We start from the raw sequence: 23,633 nt of genomic DNA, 5'->3' as shown, positions 1-23,633 counted from the left end.
TCTGCAATTCTAATGAATGTAAGCCGTTTTAATGAAATTGAAAATATTTGTGTGAACTTACAAGTTGTAGGTGACATTTATTAAAAATTTGATTACTTTCATCAAGGCCGGTAACCGTCAAGGTTACCTGTCCCTTTTTCGGCGCAGTTACAAGAAGTTTGTCCTTTTTGACATGCTCCAAGGCGCGTAGATCTTTTGGCCTCAATAACGCTGGGGTTTTCGGGTAGACCTCCATCCCCTTCTCCGAGGCGCTGAGTGATAGAGACCCAGGCTTCGAGACGTGCAATTTGGGCCATGGAGTTCAGTTTAACATAGGGACCTGCAGCACTGCGGTCTGCCAGCCCGTATTCGATGATGAAGCAACAGTGGCTGCATCCACCAAGGGGCGATGGATGGATATGAATATGGATCCTGTAGACTCCTGAAACTAGTGTTGCGCTGCCCCTTGCCACACCACACTGGCATAGCTGACTTGAGATAAGTGCCCTAGCCTTTTCCTTGCTTCATAGACTGAGATCTTTTCTTTAACATGCAGCGATAGCGATTATTTCTTTATCTCTTTTCCAGCAAGGGTGGCTCCGTGAGTAAGCTGGATGATGGCCCATGCAAATGACACATTGTGCGGGAGAATCGCAGTTATAAGAAGAATCGTCTTTGGCACTACACTTCGCGCATGTTTCTTTGCCTCTGCATGATTGTGATGCATGCCCAAACCTAGCTCTGGCACTTGAAGCACCGCCTTGGGTTCTGTATGCACGTCTGATGTTGATTTTCAAATATCGCACGTCAAGTAAACTGGGTACAGTGCTGGTACCAAATGTCAATATCACATACTTCGTGGGGATCTGTTGGTCTTTTCATCGTAGTGTGATTCTTTGTACCTTAATTACGTATTGCTCCTGAAATCCTTCAAGAAGCTCCTTGTCACTGAGGTTCAGGAAGTCTCCTTATGATATAACTCTCCTGCCTTTGTTGAGTGAGCGATGTTGATCTTTCTTGGTCAGTTCAAGGAGGAGGTCGTCGCTATAGCTATCTTTGAGGCTTTGCAGCCAGGTCCAATCGCGTTTGCTAGGCATTTAGAAACTAGGAATGGGGACAGTTTTTTTACGGTTGTGTTGCCTTCACTGTGTAGAACATGGAATTTTTCGTTTGGTTTCAAAAAGAACTGAAAAGTTGCTTCAGTGCGACCTATTTTCAGAGGCCAATCTGGAAGTCACAGGAACGCTTCTCCCATAACATGGTTTCAAAATTAGGTGGCGGTGGTAGCTACCCACCACCGAGCCCAACAAGGGGATGCTACAGGTTCCAAGAAACCTGCAGACACCAGCTACACACTGCCACTATAACCTAATGTATGTATACCCAAGACTAAATATATTACACACGGTTAACCCTTGCTGCCAGAAATTCAGAAGCAAGGATAAGTAAGAAGACATGAAAGACTGAAAGTGAAAGAAAAAGATTGAAGAGGGGGACAGGAAGAGGTCACTGCCGATTTCCCCCTGGCGCGCGCGGGTCAGTCTGGAGGTGCTGTCTATGTGAAGCAAAGGCCAAAAAGGTGTGTTGCTTCCGCCATCGGCTCAACACCCAGGATCTCCCTTTCCCCAGACACGGCTCAGCTGCGCATGTATACACGTGGGAGGGTCAGGCCTTTTTGTGCACGGGTACGTGGTGTCGCAAAGCACCAAACCTGCTGACGCAGATGCCCTTGTGGCAATGGATGGATACGACTGAACCCTTTAGATCGGGCATTGGCACATGCCACCTAGCCGTGACTAATAAAATATTTCATACTTAGTGGAGAGTGAAATTTCACTCTGGACTTGATTTTAGTGACCTATCAGATAACCTCCATTTGGTTATTTCTACCCACTTAAGGTCTCTTTTTCCTCCACTGTCCCTAAACCCCAATGTTTTGAAAAAGTCTGCCCCATTGCTTTGAAAAGTATCAGGTGTTTAGCTGTTTCCTCTTCCTGTCCACCCGCACTGCATAATGTCTACCCATTGGCACTTGCCTCGGCACGTCTTAGTCCGTAGTACTCATCTCCTGGCTTCAAAGAACAAGAGCTTCCCCTAGAATTACCGAAGATACTTTCTTTGGCAACTTCCTGCTTGGAAGTTCTCTATGTTCCCAGTACTTATTTCGTCTGCATCCCTGCTTTCTGCAGACCTCTTTCCGTTTCTTTAACCTTTTTCTTAACCGATGTTTCTCGGCTTGCTTCCCTGCTGTTGTCCAACTATTTGCATGACAATTTTCAGGTTCACTTCCTCCATTTTGTGTCAACATTCCTCATGTAGAAGTAACTAAAAACTATCCTTGCCCGCCACTTTCCCGCCATTTTTCTCAATCGCTCCTCAAGTTCTATCTTGCTCCTAGCTTTCCTGCCCTCGAATGATGTCCATCCCATGTCACCCTGCATCCCCTGATTTGGCGTATTTCTGTGTGCTTCCAAAGCAAGCCTACTTACCCCTTCTTGCTTAATTTCCAACCTTGCTCGAACCTGTGATCTCATGCACAGGAACGCATTGCTGAAAGTCACACGAGGGATCATGACCCCTTTCGAAATCCCTCTCACAATCTCGTACCTTAATTCCACAGCGCCCTATTTTTCATCACAGCTGCGTTCCTGCTACCTTAGTTGTTCCCAATTTTTCATGTTCCAATAGGTACTTAGCCCCATCGTTTAGCCGCATGCCAAGATATTTGACTTTATTCACTACTTCCAGCGTAACCTCCTGTATCCTATGCTTGCTGCCCTGATTATCATTAAAAATCATGACTGCCAATTTTTCGTTACTAAACAAAACGTTAATCCTAACGAATTTTCCTCTTTACCACAGATGTTCATCATGCTAGTAACAGTGCAAAATGTAGAGAGACGAGACAAGAAGACACCACAAGCGCTGTGGTGTCTTCTTATCTCGTCTCTTGTCTACATTTTGCACTGTTACTAGCAGGATGGAAAACCAACAAGCCCAAGCTGCTATTCTAGAGATGTTCATCAATCACTGCAAATCTTCCTTCTTTTCTGCTATAAGTACAATGTCGTCCACATACATCAGTCCAGGTAATGACTGTTCAATTCATTCTCCTAGCTTGAAAGAAGAAAGATTGAAGCCAAGTTTCCTCCCCTCTAATTTGGTTTCTAATCCTTGTAGATAACATGAACAACAAAGGTGACAGAGGGCACCCCTGCCTAAGCTCCCTCTGTATCTCAATAGGCTCAGGTAGCTTTCTTTTTCTTTCATTTTATAAGCACCTTGTTACTTTTATAGACATCCTTCAACGGATTAGTTACTCCATCTTCCACCTCTACCATGCCCAATATTTCCCACAAGTCCTCTTCGATTACACTGTCTAGGCTCCCTTGATATGCAGAAATGCTAACCATAGGGGCCTGTGTTTCTTCTCTGCTATTTCGACACACTACGTCAATGAGAACAGATTGCACGCTAACCTCCTTTGTTTCTGGAACACATTCTGTAGCTCCCGCAGCACCTCCTCACCCTCCACCCATGGCTGCGGCCTGTCCTTTACAATCTGCATCACCGCCCTGTAAACCACTGATGTCACTGCTGTGGGACGGTGGTTGTTAATGTTGGCTTTGTCCGCCGGTGCCTTATATATCACGTCCTTCCCGCTAAGTCTCCACCCATCGGGGGCCTTACTGTCCATTATCGTTTTTCTAGCTACCTCTCTTAATGCTTGCTTAGATTTTAGGCCCAATGTCTGTATCAACATAATTGGGATGCCATCAGGTCCTGTCGACGTGCTACTAGGAACCCTCCTCTCTGCCCTTTCTTATTCGCTTTGTTCGAGTGGATCCACTGCACTAAATGGCCTATCCTCGTTTGAGAGAACACATGCAGCGTTTCTTGTTAACTACATGACCACTGGCAGCACTGTCAACGGCTCTCCGGTAACGTCAAATGGGGGACTCGCCTTTGTCGTCTGCTACACTCCTGCTCAAATAGCTTCGCTTTCCCGCATTTGCACGCGCTATGGCTGCGTGATCGCTTAATTAGCAAGGTGCTCTCTTATTACTCTCTGTTTTGCTTGTGTTCGATTCATAAATTCCAGCTTTAAGAGGACAGAAAATGTTATATACTTAGTGTATCTTATATGTAACCCCTTAATGTGTTAGCTCATTGGCTATATGGCGTTGCGCTGCCAAATTCATGGTCGCTGATTCGACACCGGCTGCATTTCAATGGGGGCAAAATGCAAAAATGATCATATATAAACTAATTTACACGCACTTAACCAAACCCAGGTGGTCAAAATAATTCCTCAGTCCTCCACTACGGTGTGCCTAATACAATAATTGGGGTTTGCCGCGTAAAATCTCAGAATGTAATTCTTTTATGTAAGGATTTTTTTTTTCATATAACACAGCTCTCGTGGGTAGGAACAAAGTCGTAAAACTCGTGACTCAGTCATAAAACATCCCGTCAAGCGAGTAAATGAGAGTCTACGCGTACATTTGAAAATGAAGCTCGATTGCACAGGTCTCATTTGCAAAATTTCAGGTCGACCAAGTGGAAATTTAGTTGAATACAAATTTTACATATTGCACATGATTGTAGTCACTTGGTGTTGCAAACATCAAACTTTTTTTGATAAGAAAAATGTAATTTTACCGACAAGCAGTTTACCTCGAACGCAGCTAGATGCACCACGATCCATCATATTTTGCCATCGTCATGTATTCTTTACACTTACTTCTTGTAATAAATCGCATTACTGCTGTCTAAGACAGAAATTTTGTTTGTTATGGTTAACAAAAGACTGTTTTTGTTCAACACGCATTCAGAGTACCAGCAACAACTCTGAAAGCATCACTTTATTAATTATGAAGATGCCTTACAAAGAGAAACAATAGAATGATAATAGAATGATGGAAAGCCTGTCAACATTCTCCAGCTATATGTTCGGTCAAGTATCAGCAATCATCATCACTGGCAGCAGTGGCATTGCATGAGCCACATCTTTAAAAGTTCATCGTTTACACAGATACCCTGACCGGACACTTTTCACCCACCCCCCTCTGTCTCAAACGGCAATCTTCGTGGTGACAGATCGAAGTACTGCCCTCCCGGACGAATCATCGCCACGTGGTGAAGCTGCGACTGCGTGGATTCATCGTGGCCTGCTGACATTATCAACAAGACTACCACTGGAGGTCGCTGCCCGGAGAACGTTCCCTTTAAAAAAGCACGCACCGACGCCCACCCTTCACTGGCAGCAGTGACATTGCATGAGCCACATCTTTAAAAGTTCATCGTTTACGCTGGTATTCATACCAACTTTTATTTTCTTTTTCTTTCCTTTTTCCATACCACTGCCACTGCTGCCACCAACTGTGTTTTCCTCCTGCTTGTGTTCGAGTTTGTATTTTATTTTTATACCATGCCAACTAATGCTGAACTCTAAAAAAATCGAGGATCTAGAGGCTAAAATTAACAGTTTAGCTAAAGACACCTCTGGTAAGGTGTTCGGCAGATTTTCGCTAAAGATGAAAGATATTCCGGCATTGATGTTGCGGAGTTAAGGAAGGAAGTTGAATCCCTTCGATCAAGTGCACAACACTTGAATCAACTTGTCGAGGACTTACGTGGCCAAAATACTTCATTGGTAAACGAGAATAAAGAATTAAAATCTCGAAACACTTCACTCACTCGCAAGGTAGAAGAACTTGAGCAATATTCACGCCTCAACAACATTGAGATCAAGGGCGTTCCCTGTTGCCAAGGAGAAGACTGCGTCGCAATCATGGAAATGCTAGGGGGGAAGGCTGGATGTTCCATATCACCTCATGATCTCGACATTGTTCATCGCGTGCCCACACGGTCTACTGACAAAAAAAAACATCATTGCTCGTTTCTGCTCTCGAACTAAAAGATCTGACTTCATCAGTAAAGCTCATAAGGCCAAGCTTTGTGTCGGTGACCTAGGCTTCTCCAGTATTTCTAACGCACCTATCTTCGTAAACCATCATCTGACCCCATGTAACAAGGCCCTGTTTTCCAAAGCCCTAACACTGAAGAAAGAAAAGAATTGGATGTTTCTTTGGACTGACAACTGTCAAATCAAGGCTAGAAAGACTACTAACAGCAGAGTTCTGCGCATCCGTGGTCATTCCGACTTGACTAGAATAGACTACTACCATAGCAACCAGTGTTCATTGTCTCACCGCTTATCATGGCCTGTTTCCTGGAACCTAATCAAGTTAACTCTTTCATAAGTGGATTTCATTCCATCATTCATTTCAATGCTCGAAGCCTTCGCAAACACTTTGAGGAGATTGATCATTTCCTTTTTTTCATCTTCTAGCTCATTCTCATTAATTGCCTTGACTGAAACTTGGTTGTCAGAAGATGACAAAAATCTTTATTGCTTCCTTAACTACAATTCAGAATATTGTAACAGATTAACTAGCAGTCATGGTGGTGCGGCAATATATATATCTCCTGATCTTACTTATCGCAGACGACATGACCTACATTTACCTATCACTAATTGCGAATCTGTCTGGATTGAAATAGTTAATTGTTCTCCCTCTAATGATAACAGAGATATCATATTTGGATGCATTTATCATTCGCCTTCATCATCAGTCGACGTCTTTTTTTATAATCTTGATCATACTTTACATACCCTTTCACTAGAAAATAAAAATGTCATTATAATGGGTGATATCAACATTAACCTACTCAATGACACATCACCAACAGTTATTTCTTACACCAGTAAGCTACGGATATGAATGCTTAATTGATGTTCCTACACGACAGGTTCCTAGTGGCACAGGAACGCTAATTGATCATGTCCTATCTAACTTAACTTCACCAGAGGCAAAAGTTCTTTATATCGACATAACAGATCATTACCCATTGCTTCTACGTTTTAAACATAACTCGAGTCCTTGCCCTCTTCCACACTTCCAATACGTTATGGACAAAGAGAGCTTCATAACTGCCATTGCTAATATAGACTGGTCTGAAATAAAAACTTATAATGATCCTCAAAAAGCTTTTTCTAAATTTCTTACTGTAATTATATCACTTATTCATAAATTCACTTGTAAAAAGAAATGTAAAAAAAACCATTGCATTCTCTCACAATCCATGGATGTCTAAAAAGTTATTAGCAGCTTTGCGTAAACGATCCTGTACAAAAAAACTAAAAACCAGCCTTTTAATACCAAATTAATTGCACGATATAAAAGGTTACGTAACTCTATAAACAACCAGTTAAAAGTGGCAAAACGATTATATCTTGAACAAAAAATCTTACAAGCCGGCAATAACAGCAAATTGAAATGGAACATCGTCAACTCCTTTCTGAACAGAAATTCTAAACCCAACAGCTATCAAAATATTATATACAATAACTCAGAGTATAACTACCCTAACGAAATAGCCAACGCCTTCAGCTCCTACTTTTTTGATAATTACACACCCTCTCCTTCACAAGTCACTCAACTTAATCGTCTCCCTCACACATTTTTTCTTCTCCCCACAACGCCAGAAGAAATATATAACGTTATATGTCACCTAAAACCCACCAGTGCTGGAATAGATGAAGTTCTACCTGCTACCATTAAAATGATTGCCCACCTAATTTCTGATATCATGTCTCATATTACTAATTCGATATTCAAGACTGGTGTGTTTCCTAACGAGCTTAAACGCGGTAACGAAATTCCAGTTCTAAATAAAGGTGACAGTACATTAATACATAACTACCGCCCTATTTGTATTTTACCCTTTTTCGGCAAAGTTCTGGAGAAATTAATCGCAATGCGTCTAACCAAATATCTCACTAAATTTAATATTCTCTCTTCATGCCAATTTAGCTTTCGTAATGGATACTCCACAGATTTGGCACTCGTACATCTAACTGACCAATTAAAAAAATATTGACGATGGTCTATTTGCAGGTTCAGTTTTCATTGATCTAACAAAGGCATTCGACTGCTTAAACCATATTATCCTTTTTGCTAAGCTTGAGGCTATTGGTGTTCGTGGTCCTGCGCTCTCATTATTAAAAAGTTACTTATCAAATAGGGTTCAAATAGTGTCTGTATCTAACGTGTACTCCAGAGAACAAACCACTAGCTAACATTGGCGTCCCTCAAGAATCCATCTTAGGACCACTATTGTTTTTTATTTATATCAATGACCTACCTGTTTGTCCTCTACTAAGTGCATTCTGTACGCTGATGATACTACCATATTTTCCTCTGATAAACACATGTCACTTCTTATTAACAAGCTAAATACTGATCTACAAGATGTTTTAGGTTGGTGTAATGCCAACCTATTATCCATTAATTCCACTAAGACTAAATTTGTTGTATTTTCCTCACATCAACAACATTCGGCATTCTCCCCTTCTTTAACTTTCGGCTCACACTCCATCTCTCCCAGTCCATGCTCATCTTTTCTTGGGATTTCTCTTGACTGCAGCTTGAAATATAAAGATCACATTTCTCACATCAAAAAGAATATAGCATACGGTATTCGCGTTCTAATTAAAACTCGTCCCTACTTTACACATAATACATTAATCTCGCTATACTACTCATTCATTCACTCTCATATTAACTACGGCATACTATGCTGGGGTAACACTTATAACACTCACTTGGCATCCCTCCAGGTAATCCAGAACCAATCCATAAGAATAATTACAAGCAGTTCACGCTTTGCTAATAGAAAATCCGTACTACATGAAAACAACATCCTAACCATTTCAGAACTGACCAAATATAATCTAGGAATTTTATTCTACAAATATATGACTAGGAACTACCATCAATCTGCTTCTCACCTTGTGACCTAATAGCTCATAGTCACACTAGATTTGCACTCAATAATAATTTTCTTCTACCTAAAGTGCGAACTAACTATGGTAAACAGACTGCGGAATTTTCCGCAATATCGCTTTGGAACACTTTACCCCCTATCATCAAAAATTCAAAAAAATTATACCAATTTAAAAAAGAACTACAATCATTCATAATAAATACTTACTGAAACTCTCGTTTTTTGTATTCCGTTTTTTTATATTGTCCTGCTGTTAACAAGTGTTCTTATTACTCATATGCTACAAACATGTTTTGATATTACTCTTAGGTCTCATCTGTACTACTGTTGCTTTAAACTTTGTATAACATCATAAGTGTCTTTAGCAGGAGGTCCCGATACAGTCTTTGACTTTGGGACCTCCTTATGTATACTATGCACATGCAATTATCTGTGTTTTTACTAATAAAAAAATTGTGAAATTGAAATGATATATATATATATATATATCATTTCAATTTCACAATTACATATATATATATATACTTCTCAATTTTCTTGTTTTAGTTCTAATATGTATGACGCATTTACAGAACAAAATATTTAGAAAGCAGTGGTCTAAGCAAAGGTTGCCCCTTGTTTTACTTATGCAATAGCACTAATTCTCATCAGTCGAGGAATCTCACCCGTGCAATCCCAAGCAACCACGGATATCCATCGAACATCCTATGGATATCTATTTTTGATAAGACGAACATCTGATAAATGTCCACAAAGCTCCCGCAGACTTCCATCGGAAGTCCACTGGATATCCAGAAATACAAATCCGTACATCCATCAGACATTCAAAATGGGATCTTGTGGCTGACCTAGCTATTTCGGACAGCATGTGTGTTCATGGATATGTGTGTGTGGGTGCGTGCACACACACACATCTTGAAGCAGCGATAGTGGAATGCATTCAAGCACCCAACTAATGTTATATTACAACTGGCTGGTGATTCAATGAATTTCACTGTTGCCGCTCTGCTGCAAAAAAATACATATATATGTATATATTGGCCCCCACCAGCTTAAAAACACACTAAATCTTTTACTACCAGCTTATGTTATAAAGTCCACAAGGCACACATGAGTACTGTTTACAGCAACAAAAATGTAAACAAAATTCGCATGTCAAGATATCCTGACTGAAGTTAAAACACTGCAAAGACAAAAAACAAAAACTGAAACTCCTTTCAGCATGTTAAACAGTCTAAAAATTGTGGCAAAGTCCGTACAACAAATGAGGTCTCATATATGTGATTGTCATACTTATACTTTTTCATGCTGTCATACCTTATGAGGATTCATTATAGGTACATGTTTTATATTAAAGAAATGAAGTGCCAAGCAATTAATAAACATGTGATGGAAACCACAAAAAGACAGTATGATGTGTGAGGGAAGTGTAAGCAACAAGGCTTACCTAATAGAGTAACGTATGAGAATGTGCTAGACAAGACAACAAAAAGGTTAAACAAAGGAAAACACTGTCTTCATCCCTACTTCTTTGCAGTCCTTTGTCTCATTTTGCCATGAATAAACAAGATGACTTAATACAGACATAAACAACAGTCTGCACAGAATAATGTAAGACAGCATTCAAACACAATTATATGTCAGAAATAGAATGCATCTTCAAAGATGTTAAAAACATAATATGTGATGTACCTGCAAACTCGTCGTGATGGGAATATTTAACATGAAAAGCACTGCCATTTTTGCCAGTTTGAGGAATTTATGTATTGATGGAGAATTAAAATTTATTATAATGCACACAAGGAGAATTATTTTTTTTTTCACTAAGAAGCTTAGTATAAAAAAAAGTGCATGACACTTGAACCTGGGAACCGTTAGAGCTTTGACTACAAGAATGATATATTGACACAGCCATTCATTACACATGTTCGTAATTAGATTCACAAATTTCCACCAGGTATGTATTCTAATAACAGTACAGCAAGTACTTACAGTTAGTGACCACAAAATGGTGAATTTACCTCTTTAATGACAAATACATTCCATCTAATGCTACAAGGATCTTCAATACGTGCTGCGCTAGTGAGTGGCTACATCATTTAACCGCTGAGCTTGAGGGATCGCGTCGTGTTCTGGCTAATAAAAATAGGGGAAAAGACTGATTCACCCTCGTAATTACTAACATGGATGATTGTACTATTTGCAGAATGATATTAGTAAGTTTTCACAAAGGCTTTACAAGAAAGAAAAGGGGCTGATGACTTTGATGAATGATTAATGAATTCAAATACCTTAACATCTATTTGTCCCCAGAATTTCTCTGGCATCATCATATCATTCACATCAGACAAAAGCGTTTCACAGAAGAAACAATGTAACATTTGTATAAGATTCAGGTGTTGCAACTACTTGGATATGTGTGGACTGAGCTGGACGTAGAAAATACAGAAAAAAATTTGGCTATCCGATTTGCTATTCACAACTACACTCTTGAATGCAGCTTATTAATGAGCTAAAGAAACTGTCAAAATGAAAACCTTACAACACACAAAAAAATACAAACTAAAATATTTTCACAATACTTTTTCCTAAAATGTGCATCAAGTGTGCCCCTGCATACAGATCCTATTAACAAAGAAAAGTTATATGTAAAACGCAGTTGTTGAATGTATTTCTCCCACGAACAGAGGGGAACAAGCTGCCCAGTGATATTGCAACTAGCGTGTCAAACTATCTTTACAACACCCTTGCAGGTAGCATTTTATGTGTACAAGTTCCTACAATTTTGATTGATGAAATTTTGTTTACATCGTGCTCAGTTCTGTCTTCGATGTTTACAATGTATAATGTTATGGCTAGTTTTCCGCTACGTCCTTTGTGTTGCTAGATTTCTATAGCTATTGCATTCCTGGAGCTATGCTCGTATGTGTGTGCATGTATGTTTGTACATAGCCATTTCCCACCTACCTGGGTCACCCGGTTGTGAGTAGTTTAATGTGCAATGCATCGGTCTGCTGCACTGAGGCAACAGGGTTTGAAACCAAACCGGTGCCGACTTGGGTCACCGAGTATATGGCGAGTGTACATATGTGCAGCTCTTCAATGAATCTTTCACACTGACATGGATCACTGTAGATGTGCGACAGAGTAGGTACTGCTGTTTGAAGAAACTATGTGCCAGTTGGTGTCTCGCTATACAATGACGAATTGAACCGACGTCACGTAACTTGGTAGCTCATAACTTGCTTATTCCGAACCCCAATGTTAAGGCCTTCCACGTGAGCTGCGAAAAACTTTGTTCGGCTTCGATCAGGGTTTGCAGGCGCAAACCTATAGGTTTGTGAACGGGAGCCAAGTGACAGGAAAGACTGCTCCTATACAATGTAGAGATGCATCGCACTCGACTGGACATCATCAAAATGTGTGATCATTCTGGCATGATGGAACACTTCCTTAGGTTGTTCAAAGGACTGTTGCTGCTTCGATGACCATTTCCAATGGCAATTCTTCTTCAGAAAGTCGCACAATGAAACAAGCATCATTGCCAGGCTCGGAAGAAAACTGCTGCAGTAAGTGAGCACACCAATGTAAGAACGTAGCTCACTCATATTCTTCTGACTTGATGCTGTCATCACAGCTTCCAGGCTCTTCAGTGAATGAAGTCCGTCACTGGTGATCTTGTGTCCCAGCTCAGATACTTCCGACTTCACGAAGGAACACCTATCCTCCTGCATGGGAATGCTGGGGGAGTGCCTTGAGATTGATACACTGTTGCGTTTCCCTTCTGCCACCAGGAAGTCATTTATATTTATTTATTTATTCCTCAAATGCCCCTGGAGAGGCATTTTACATGAGAGGTGGTGGGCAGCTTCAAAGAAAAATGTGTTCGATGACAGTCCTGAACGCAGTCGCACTGGAGTGGTCCGCCGCTTCTTCAAGCAGATCATTCCAGTCTCTCGCTGTACGTGGAAAAAACGAATGAAGATGGGATGATGTGTGTGCATGCGGGGGGTATACCGACTTTGAATGATTGGTCCTGGATGAAGGGCGATGAGCTGGCGATATGACGCTGCCACCAATCAGGGCATGATAAAACTTGTGATACAGAATGAGCCTAGACACTTGACGTCTCGTTTCTAGTCTAAGAAGATTCGCATTAGATTTTAGCACTGTCACACTAGTATATGAAGAATAGTCATGGAAAAAAAATCATGGAAGTGTTTGCGGGCTTGTTAGACAGCCAAGCATATTTTACATGGTGCACTGAAAGATAGCTGGTGCGTAGAACACTCCAAAAGGTAGGAGGTTGCAGCAAAACATTTTGTGAATACTGATGGTCATCAACTTTAGCTCGCATCTACTATAATCTGGTTATAGGTGTCGGGTAGATCTAAGGTGCTGTAGATGTCTCCCTTGTGTGGTACTGCAAAAGTTTCATCGATGACTGGAAATGGATATTGTTCAATGACACATGCTGCATACACGATTAGCTTGTACTCACCACAGATCCTGGCAGACCTGCCTTTCTTCAGCACTGGCACAATTGGCATGGCCCATTTCTAATGACCGTATTGGAGAAAGCATGCCCGACTTCAGTAGCCTTAACAGCTTTTCAGTTACGCTGTCTCCCTTTGTGTAGGACACTGGTCTCGGCCTGACAAACTTTGGAACAGCTCCTCTTTTGACGTACAGGTGAACGGGCGGAACCTTGAATTGGCCTAGTTCTGGCTTGAAGACATCTTTACACTCCGACAAAATTCTTTGAGCTCTTTTCATCTCGTCTGCTGGTACTGTTCAGGATCAGGACTGTAGCACCTGGGTTGTTAAGGGCTCGAATGAGGTTGCGAGAGTAAACAGGGCCCTGAATGATGAATTATGATGACAGAGGCAGTCAGTGTCTTGCACTTGCAGGAAACTGTAAACACTGGCTACCAGTAATAGGCAGTGGTCCCAGGTAGTGGGGCAACTTCAGGTCCGTCTCTTTAGTTTGATGCCACATTGCACGTTGTGTTGTACACATCGCAAGGAATGACGCGTAATGGCACCCCAGTGTCTACTTCTATGACTAGATTAACGCTTTCATAGACGAACTTTTGCCACACTGGATCAATGATTTTGTTAACTCAGCTGCGATGCTTGGCTTTCGGTGATTGTGAACAGATGAGAAGAACATGAATTGTTTTCATCGAGGTTTCCGATTTAACTGAAGGTCTTTTGTTTCTTGCAGCTTACCCTACGCTCTACGGATATATGCCCCTTTTTCCCACACTTGAAGCAGTTCACATTCTTGAACTTATTCTGAGTGGGTTTTGTTTCGACACCTTCTGCACGCTTTAATTTTTGCCGGTTTGTGCTTTGTGCTAGTTGTTTGTATATCAGCTTATGCAGTTTGGTTCAGTCTTGACATCAACGGTCTTCATGAGCTTGATGACTTTACCCGCAGCTCCTGCAGCCAGCACCATTCTCTCAGCTTCATTCAAGGTCCAACTCCCATGAGAAACCATAGTTTTCTGTAACATATGGTTCCGGATTCCACATACAATCTTGTCCTGTAGGATTAAGTCCAACATGTCCCCAAAGTTCGATTTGTCAGCTTGTCGTTGGAGCTCAACAGTAGATTGCTGGGCTTTGTCTTCATTTTGGACATGTAAAAAATTTATAGCTTTCTGCAGTATTACTGGATTCGAGGTCCTAGAAGCCCTCCAGAATTTCAACCGCCTCTTCGCAGGTGAACTGGTTCATCTTACCAGAACAACGTCACCCACTGATGGACTTCAATTCAGTTTGATTTGAGCTCTGAGACAAGAAGCATCCTTTCTGTGCATCCTTTGCAATACTGTTACCTCCGAAGTAGAACTACATGCGAATTACGTGTGAAGTCCGCTTATTGTCCTTGCCGTCGTGAAATGGTGGGATTTCTTATGACCCTACTCAAGCAGCAAAGCACATGTTCTTCAACATGTTCGTACATTTCTCATTGCTGCTGCTACACCATGCCCGGCGACTGAGAATGCAGTATCGAAGACACAGCAACATGTAGGCTGCCAGAGCAAGGATCGTTTATTTTGTGGCAGTTGCCTCTTAATAGCCACACATCAAAATCAGACAAACAAATACAATAAAGTAAACTCGGTGCATGCATAAACAAGTGCTATCACACAATATCATGAAGCTATGCATGCACCCTAACAGCACAGTCAACATTGCAGAAGCTTATTATATGTATAAGAATACTCAAGTGGTAATGATGAAGGCATACCTTTGATACTAGACCCACAGCTTGATATTTGTCTTACACAACTTCTTTAACATTTGCAAAGTGCTGTTGAATGACAAGAAAAATGTGCTGTTTAGAAAAGGCTCTGAAAGCAGAAGTAGCATTGAAAGGGTCACTTGCCCTTGTGATAGCTCAGGTGGCTATTTAGTTTTCTTCTAAATGCAAAGGTCTCAGTGCATAAGTGGCACTGAAATGGCCTCTCGCCTGTGTGGATACGCAGGTGATCAGTAAGATGGCGCTTAATTGAGAAGCTCCGAGGGCATGAAGGGCACTGAAATGGCCTCTCGCCTGTGTGGGTACGGAGGTGATTATTCAGAGTGCACTTATGCGAGAAACGGCGAAGGCACGAAGGGCACTGAAATGGCTTTTCGCCTGTATGAGTGCGCAGGTGTACCATGAGATTATACTTTTGTGCAAAGCTGTGAGGGCACAAATGGCACTCAAACGGCCATTCGCCTGTATGGGCCATGGTGTGTCTTTTTAGATGAAATGCATTATCAGTCTCATAGTCACAGAAGTTACACTGGTGGTGGCGTCCCTGACGTGACGTCTCCCTTTTCGTGGTTGTAGCTTGACAGCTGGAAAACCTCGATGCTGCATAAACAAATTAGAACGGTTACCACTGTAATACTTTTCATCTGAAAACAAAATTGTAGTTACGAAACGCCCCTGAAAAAAGACAACATAGATACTAATACTAATGATTGCTTTTTTCTTCATTGAAGAAGTGTTGAAGGCCATTCCAGATCAGGCCAAAGAGAGGATTGCTCGTTGACTATTTTTGATTTGCCTAATATATTTATGTGTGGCTTTTCAATGGTTCAGTAGGTGAAATTCACACATATTTCTGCCAAGAAATAATATCAGATTTTGAATTGTTAAGAACACGATAAAGTGAGAGGACGGGAAGTGTAGTAATATTGCAAGCTGTTGCTGCAGGGTTTTCAGTTTTTCTCTTTAAGAAGGCTGAAGTCCAATGCCACGCAAGCAGTATGGTACATATGCCCATCAGTAAGAAACAGCTGCTGGCATCACAAATACATACGCTTGAAGTATCTGCTTTATATAGGACCATACAAGAGCAAGAACTGCTTTTTAAATGCAAGAAGCAACACAGTATATGGTTCCTCAGATGATAAGAATGCTAGCAAGATGCAGCCTTTGAATTGATACCAGTTACTTTCATTTCAGTGCAGTGTTATTAGCACTATTTCGTCATTTTATGGAAGGTATTTATTCTCTCTGCTATTACTGTAAAACACTCTGTAACACAAGATTTCTCTTGGCAGAATATGCATCGTGGGTGGTGGCTGTTAGACACATTACTACAACAGGGTTCAACAGTAGATCCCACATGCCTCTGCTTGTGATCTGGAACATCTAGAGAACACCAATGTTCAACTGTCATAACAACTGCAAACTGTGGTCTGCATGTTGCTCGAGCAATGCTGTTGTTTGTAACCCTTATTCAGCTACATTATTGCGATATACTTTTTTTTCTTAAGAATCGAAGATCTGAGCAACCTGAACACACACGGAGATAAAAAAGTGTCTAATGAAGACAACAATCATGCTCACTTCACAAGGAGGCTGACCCAGATATATAGTTTCGCTGTGCAGGAACTAGTTTACCTCAAGACAAGCAATGCACAAAATGAACACAAATGATCAGAAGCTTGTAATACTTTGGTTGCTGGTGGGCATGAGACAGCCATGCAGATGCATATGTGTATAAGAAAAAAAATCACACACATGCAACACATTAAAGATGAAAACAAAGCATGAAAAACAGTCTCACTGACTGCTGTATAGAAACATGGCTGTTCTCAAACAAATGCAATAAAATAAAAAATTGGAAAAAACACTACAACAGAAAAGGCAATCTACGCAAAGAAAAACCAGGTGGCATAAAAATGCTTTGCATGCGATATCCTAGCGCTGTCGTCTCAACAAAAATATATTTTATGTATAAGTCACTTTTAGTATGTATATATATAAATGTATCTAATAAAACAAAGCAAAAACAGAATGTACTATACTCAGTACAACTGAGAGTAGAATAAACAATGTCTTGAATCTGCAATTGTACTGTAGTGCTATAACTGTAGTAACAGGGGGATGATTCTTCTAAAAGTATCAAAGAAGGCATATTGTAAAAAAAAGTTGAAAAAAATTGAAATATATTTGGCATGATACAAATTTGACTAAATTAGTTGTTTTTTTTCGTACCATTGTGTAAATAATATTTATTGCCAGTAATACGTGAACTTCCAAGTGCAATAACTAAAGTTTTGTTGGAGCACAAAAAACAATAACATGCTAATGATACTGAAAGATGACATGTACAAGTGTAAGGTTTAAAACATTAAGAAAAATTAAGAATGCTATAACATTCACTGGACAATTACTTACGCACTGAAACAGACTTGGCAAACAGAATTCTTAATCAACATTAAACACTAAACGAGTACTGTACAAAAAATTAAATTCGAGGGTTTTAGGCAATCTGATTATGAGGTACGCCGTAGTGGGGACTGCAGAATATTTTGGACCACCTGGGCTTCTTTAATGTGCACCAAAATCTAAGTACACGGGTGTTTTCACATTTCACCTCCATCGAAATGCAGCCACCGTGACCGGGATTTGATCCTACAACCTTGTCCTTAGCAGCCAATCACCAAATTCTTACTATGGACCACCATGTATAAAGGAATGCCTACATCAGACAATGAAAAGGCCCTGAAACGGAATATTAACCCCAAAAAACTCCAAGGAAGAACCTAGAAGTAATATATACATGAGCCTAGCAGAAAAAGATTTTTAAAAAATATTGTGTGCAAAAAATATGCCATGGAAGGGACCAGTCACAAACATGCCACGAATAAACAGTAACATCGCATATCATCAAGTTGGTAGATGGTGGGGGTCACAACATGGCGCTCTTGGTGCACCAGTGGCACACAGCTAGAGAGAGAAAGAGGGAAACAAAGTGTTATCAACAATGAACAGAATCTGAAGCATAATTATCAGACCCACAAACACTGCTACAAACAATCAAGATGTGAGCTGCATTTTAATTTTGAGTGTAAGAGAGTAACAAATAGTTCATGGTTTAATGGTGGTTATACCGTTGTTTTCCGAGCTATTCACTAAACAAGACACAGCAAAGTAATACTTTTGTGTGTAACATACGGCGACCTGATACAGAGTTTTCCTGAAACTGGGTTCTGCCTGCACTGTACACATCTCTGCCCGTAATCTAAACACACAACCAAGACCAATGGTCAAATGATGCTGTAGCATTGTTTCCCTATGTTCTCATAATTTGAGCTGTTTGACGATCAGACATCTTGTATTGCTGAGTCTAAAGATGTCAATGACCTTAACAAATGCATTCATAAATAATGTAAACTGAAGAAAAATATTGCGCTAATCTCGGAGAGAAACTAAGCCCAATATGTCTTTTTGCAGTGTATAATCTGGCTCAGCTCAGTGCAAGCATCGCACTCATTTAATTCTGGGGAATGCACCTAATAATCTGTCATAATATACTACCGCCTTGTTACTCTCCCAAAAAATGCAAGACAACAGGCATTGTCCAGCCTAACGTAAACTACGTGTGAGGTGTTCGTATGGAAATCCATCATCTCAATGTGTAACTGGGCTGATTAAGGAGAGATTCAGGCCAAATAATGACACTTGTTTTTCTAAAAAATATTTCTAGATTTTGATTCTGTATTTACGCTTCAACATCTTACTTCTGCGAGCAAGAATGTTAAGACATTGCTTCAGCAAGAATATTCCGAAAAATGATTCTAATGGGGGAATGGTAGGTTCACGAGCTTCACATTTCCATTCACACTCTACAGATGAGGCTCACAACATCCGCAACTATTGCCTACATCGCAAACTTTGCCTGGTGTAAGCACAAGCGAGCGCTAGCCCTGGCTGGATCGACGCCAGCTGAGTTCACTTTTCACCAGTTCTCAGGCACAGGCTGTGCTTCCTACATATGAGAGGCTGATGAGCAAAACTCTTGTTTTGCTGCATTCAGGGCAAACTCCAAAACACAGCTGAGCCTTTCAGAAGCAAGATTTGGTCGCTGTGGCACAAGCAATTGGCTTTATGCAGAGGAGATAGCCACTTCTAAAGCCATACTGTTGTGCAACATAGGCTTTGAGGAGGCTCTACAGGAGTTGGTTACCCGCCGACTCAGGAATTGTTAGCTCTGAGCAACCAGAGAAGAATCAAAAGACTCTCTGGAACACAGAGAGCTGAAGCTATCAGTATGCAGCAAAGAAACTCCGGCTGAAAAGGTAAGCTCACAAGGGTTATCAGGATACTGCTGACGCAGCAGGAGAATGTTAACCTGGAAAAGACTGTTCTGCATTCTCTGTAAATTTCATGGAAATAGATCATATGCAACAGCAATACCATGTTTATGAACTTTCAACTTCATGGTACAAATGGTAACGTTAGGTGAAGTTTTGATGGGGTGGTCAATGTATTCTTCATGGCAGATGTGGCATGGCTGTAAAAGGGCATAAAAAAAGCTGTCACTGCAAACGGCATAAGATATAGCTAGTAAAATAATGACACTGACAAGTTAGTGACATGGGGTATTGCAACTGCAATTCATGAAATCATAATGCAACAAATTTTCCTTTTTTGTAACATTTTAATATTATTTTTTACTTCCCTTGCCCGCTTTCCCTAGCAAAGGGTTGCCAGCCAGTCTGAGAACTGGCTAACACCACCACCACAGACTGGCTAACCTCCCTGTCTTTCCGTCTATTCTTGCTTTCTTCCTTCCTAATGCGAGAAAATGTAAGAGTGACATCAGAGCTTCAATAGAGCTCTTGCATACAAGGGCTGTTAATGACACGCTAAAATTACCTGGACAAATGATTTTCAGAGTGCCTGTTTCAATTAAAACTTGAAGACAATTTGCAGATTAAGAAATGGTTCAATGCTAAGAAAAAATGAAAGGTGTAGAGCTATGTTTTTGCACTATGTGCAAGGGAAATACATTTTACTTCATTTTATACATTTTACATTTTATACATTTTACATATTTTATACATTATACATTTTACATTTATACAATACATTTTACCGCTTCTACTGCAGGGCATTGAAAAAGTACGTGGAGGTCTTGGAGGACTGGGAGACTATTGCCACTTACTACAAGTCGAAGGATCCCTCCCAGTCAAGAAATAAGAGTGAGTGCGGTAAGTGCGTCGTCTTCTTTATTGGCAAACAAGTACTTCCTTGTATCATGCTGTTTTCTCACTTATCCATCCAGTCCTCCATAGGGGTCAGTCATGTGCGTATGGACTTGACAAGTTTGAATTATCTGGTGAAAGCTAAGGTTAGGGCCGAAATAATGGAATCTTGAACGCATAGAAATGCATGACCGCTGGTATGGATTCTCGGCAGGGATCAAATCAACCCAAAAAATTGAATTAAACAGATTTGAATTATCGGAAGTCTATTGTATTTGAGAAAAAGTCTCCAGAACTCAAACCTAATATTTTAATTCTAAACAGAATAACATGTAGCTTGCCTGGAGTCAGCCTCGTAAAAGAAAGGCTCATGGACTGTATTTACATGGCTTGTTTACAGACATATCTAAATGCATGCAACATTCTTTGAAAACTGACATACACTCCACTGCAGAGCTTGTAAATGAGAACAAACTGCCTTAAGTTACTTCGTGCACTGTGACAATGTCAGCAATGAATTATGGAAGAGCATGTTACCAGATGCACATAGAATGTCGAGTTTCTTCAAGGAGAGAAGAGCAATGCCATAGCACTGCATATTATTTTGAAGGGGCAACACCATGGTGCAATTGCCTAAATAATTGTTTTGCATATGCTGAACCACAAATTTGCATGCAGAATGAACCAGCAGAAGCCATTTGGCCAAATTTATATCTGCAACGTGCATTCACTCAGGAATTGGTGCCACAACTGCAGCTCCCCTGCAGAAGTGTCATTCGGAACGGAACTCATTTTCATTGTTTTCTGTCAATTAAGAGTCCAATAAGTGAAGTTGTTATTTACATATTCATGAGAAGTGAATATTATAAGCTTTTATATAGTGACTTCTCAAATGGAATACGAAAGGAAAAGGAACTATTTGATTTGCAATCGAAATTATAAGTATTTGCATGGCACATCTTTGACATAATGCAGAGCATAAAGGAATGTGCTCATCCATTGATTACACTGCCACGGTCAAGTCTAGAAAGGGTGAGCGAATAACACATCTATTCCACGCACATCCAGTCAGAGGGCAAGAGCTTGTTAGATAGTACTTAATTATGTAATTATAGAATTATGTTTGGCTATTGCAGCCGATGAGAACTAATTGATATTTCATGAATGCATCAAAAGAAAGGATGCTTTGGAACATTATAGGCAAGTTTAGGAATATAAGATCACCTGGCAGATTACATATTAAGCTTGTAGCACACTACTACGTGCCATAATGGTGCAGTCACAAAATACGAGAAGAACATGCCCAGCACGCTGACAGTGTGAGAGTGGTGGACTCGGCGAAATCAGGGTTCAGCGAAATTGAGCTGGCTCGACTAAAATATAATTTGTGGACGCCAGGGGCAAGCGTTTGGTTTTTCTTCCACCACAAATTGGTGACTTGGGATCTAGTGTCATCGCTCTTGTCTCTGGGTGCCTCAGCCGCTTCGCTGGAGGAACAACTACTACTACTGCAAGGAGCTTGAGCCCTGTTGTCGCAATCTGCCTTCTATCCAGTCAGCCATGGCCTCAAATTCTCCCGATCAAGTATTGCTGCCAGCGCTACTACCCTGCGATACCGAGGTCTCCACTCTTAAACTCCCACAATTCTGGTCATCGGACTCAGAACTTTGGTTTTTTACAATCGAATCCTTGTTCCGTAGCCACCGCCCGAGTTCAATGTTGGAGTACTTCCACCTAGTACTGCTGCGATGGTTCACGATGTTCTAAACTCCCCGCTTGTCCACTGCCCCTATGACCACCTTAAGGTGGCGATCATCCAGCACACCCTTGAAAACGGAGCAGCATCGATCACAGCAACTTCTTACAGTGGAGGTGCTCGGTGACCGGAACCCTACCGACTTATTGCGTTGCATGTAAGCCTTGGCTGGAGACCTGGCTCCTTCAACTGACAGCGCACTTCTCCGGGAACAATTCCAGCAGCGCCTTAAACTATAGATGGGCATAATCCTGACTGCATGTTCATTCTCAACACTGGAATCTCTGGCCCAATTGGCCGACAAGATTATGGATGTTCGTTCTCCCACCGTAGCCACAGCACATCGCCGTCCTTACGCTCCGTCCCACGGTCCAGCCGCTGGCAACAGCTATGCACGTCTCTTCGAAGTTAACAAGGAGCTCACACAGCAAGTAGCCTGACAGGTGAGGTCGCTGCCATCCAAACATGCTGGCCACATTTATTGTGATGGCCTTGCCGCCCCAGCCCCGGTCACTTTAACGCCATTCTCCTCCTCCCGTTAGGCTTTGCTGGTACCACTGTTGCTATGGCTCTAGCGCAAACCAGTGCCGTGAGCCCCGCTGCTATGTGGGAAACGGTTAGGTTGGACCCTGAAAGTGACCACTATTCCCGGCCCCAGATCAAGCCACCTGTCGCACGTCACCAACCACGTCAGAAAAATCCACTATCTTGTTGACACTGGTGCCGAGATTTGCATGCTTCCTCTTATGTTGGCTGAACGCCACCATCCTCCCAACTCGTCTTCTCTTACCGCGGTCAACAGATTGACCATCCGGACCTACGGACAAAAGTCGGCGACTCTTGACATATGCCTGAGACAGACCTTTCCCTGGCTCTTTGTCATCACAGCCATACGCCAGCCCGTCATCAGAGCTAACTTTCTTTGGCATTACAATCTCATCGTCGACTTGTGGCACAGCCGCATCTTGGACTCCGAGATGAGCTTAGCCGTCCAAGGAGTTTCCTGTTGCGCTCCACCACTTCGGCTCCTCCAGGCGTACACGGCTAATCACAACCTCTGGTCAACCATCCATGCCGAGTTTCCAGACGTCTTCTGACCCCCCTCCTTTCACTACTCGGTCGCTCACAGCATGACACATCATATCGTCATGACTGGCCCTCCGATGTCACCTCAGGCTCGTTGCCTCTTGCCAGATCGTCTAACTATTGCCGAAAAGGAGTTTGAACACATGCTTGACCTTGGCTTCGTTCCTTCACTCCTCCAGACCTTGGGCCTCGCTACTCCATATGGTGGCCAAAGATACCTGTGACTGGCGCCCCTGTGGCAATTACCGTGCTCTCAACAAGGCCACTGTCCCGGACCAGTACCATATACCTCACACTCAGGGCTTTTTGTCGGCACTGCATGGTTGCACCATTTTTAGCAAGGTCAACCTGGTGAGAACCTACCAGATGAATTCTGTGGAACACTCAGATATTCACAAAACCTCAATTAGAACAACCTTCAGCCTGTTCGAGTATCTTTGGATGCCTTTCAGTCTTC

The 23,633-nt window shown here is 41.5% G+C and overlaps 1 protein-coding gene across 1 annotated transcript in view; it reads right to left on the bottom strand.

Moving 5' to 3' along the window:
• Positions 1-14,874: 14,874 nt before the first annotated feature.
• LOC135910232 (zinc finger protein 782-like) overlaps positions 14,875-23,633 on the bottom strand; it is a 58,756-nt gene continuing 49,997 nt past the window's right edge. Inside the window, exon 4 of the mRNA XM_065442282.1 lies at positions 14,875-15,703. Within this exon, the coding sequence (XP_065298354.1) occupies positions 15,222-15,703 (482 nt within the window). The 3' untranslated portion in view covers positions 14,875-15,221. The remainder of the gene's footprint in view (positions 15,704-23,633) is intronic.

The sequence above is a fragment of the Dermacentor albipictus genome, chromosome 10 (genome assembly GCF_038994185.2).
Source record: "Dermacentor albipictus isolate Rhodes 1998 colony chromosome 10, USDA_Dalb.pri_finalv2, whole genome shotgun sequence".
Taxonomy (NCBI): domain Eukaryota; kingdom Metazoa; phylum Arthropoda; class Arachnida; order Ixodida; family Ixodidae; genus Dermacentor; species Dermacentor albipictus.
The sequence above is the reverse complement of the archived record's forward strand: the minus strand, read 5'-3'. Positions and strand labels throughout refer to the sequence as shown.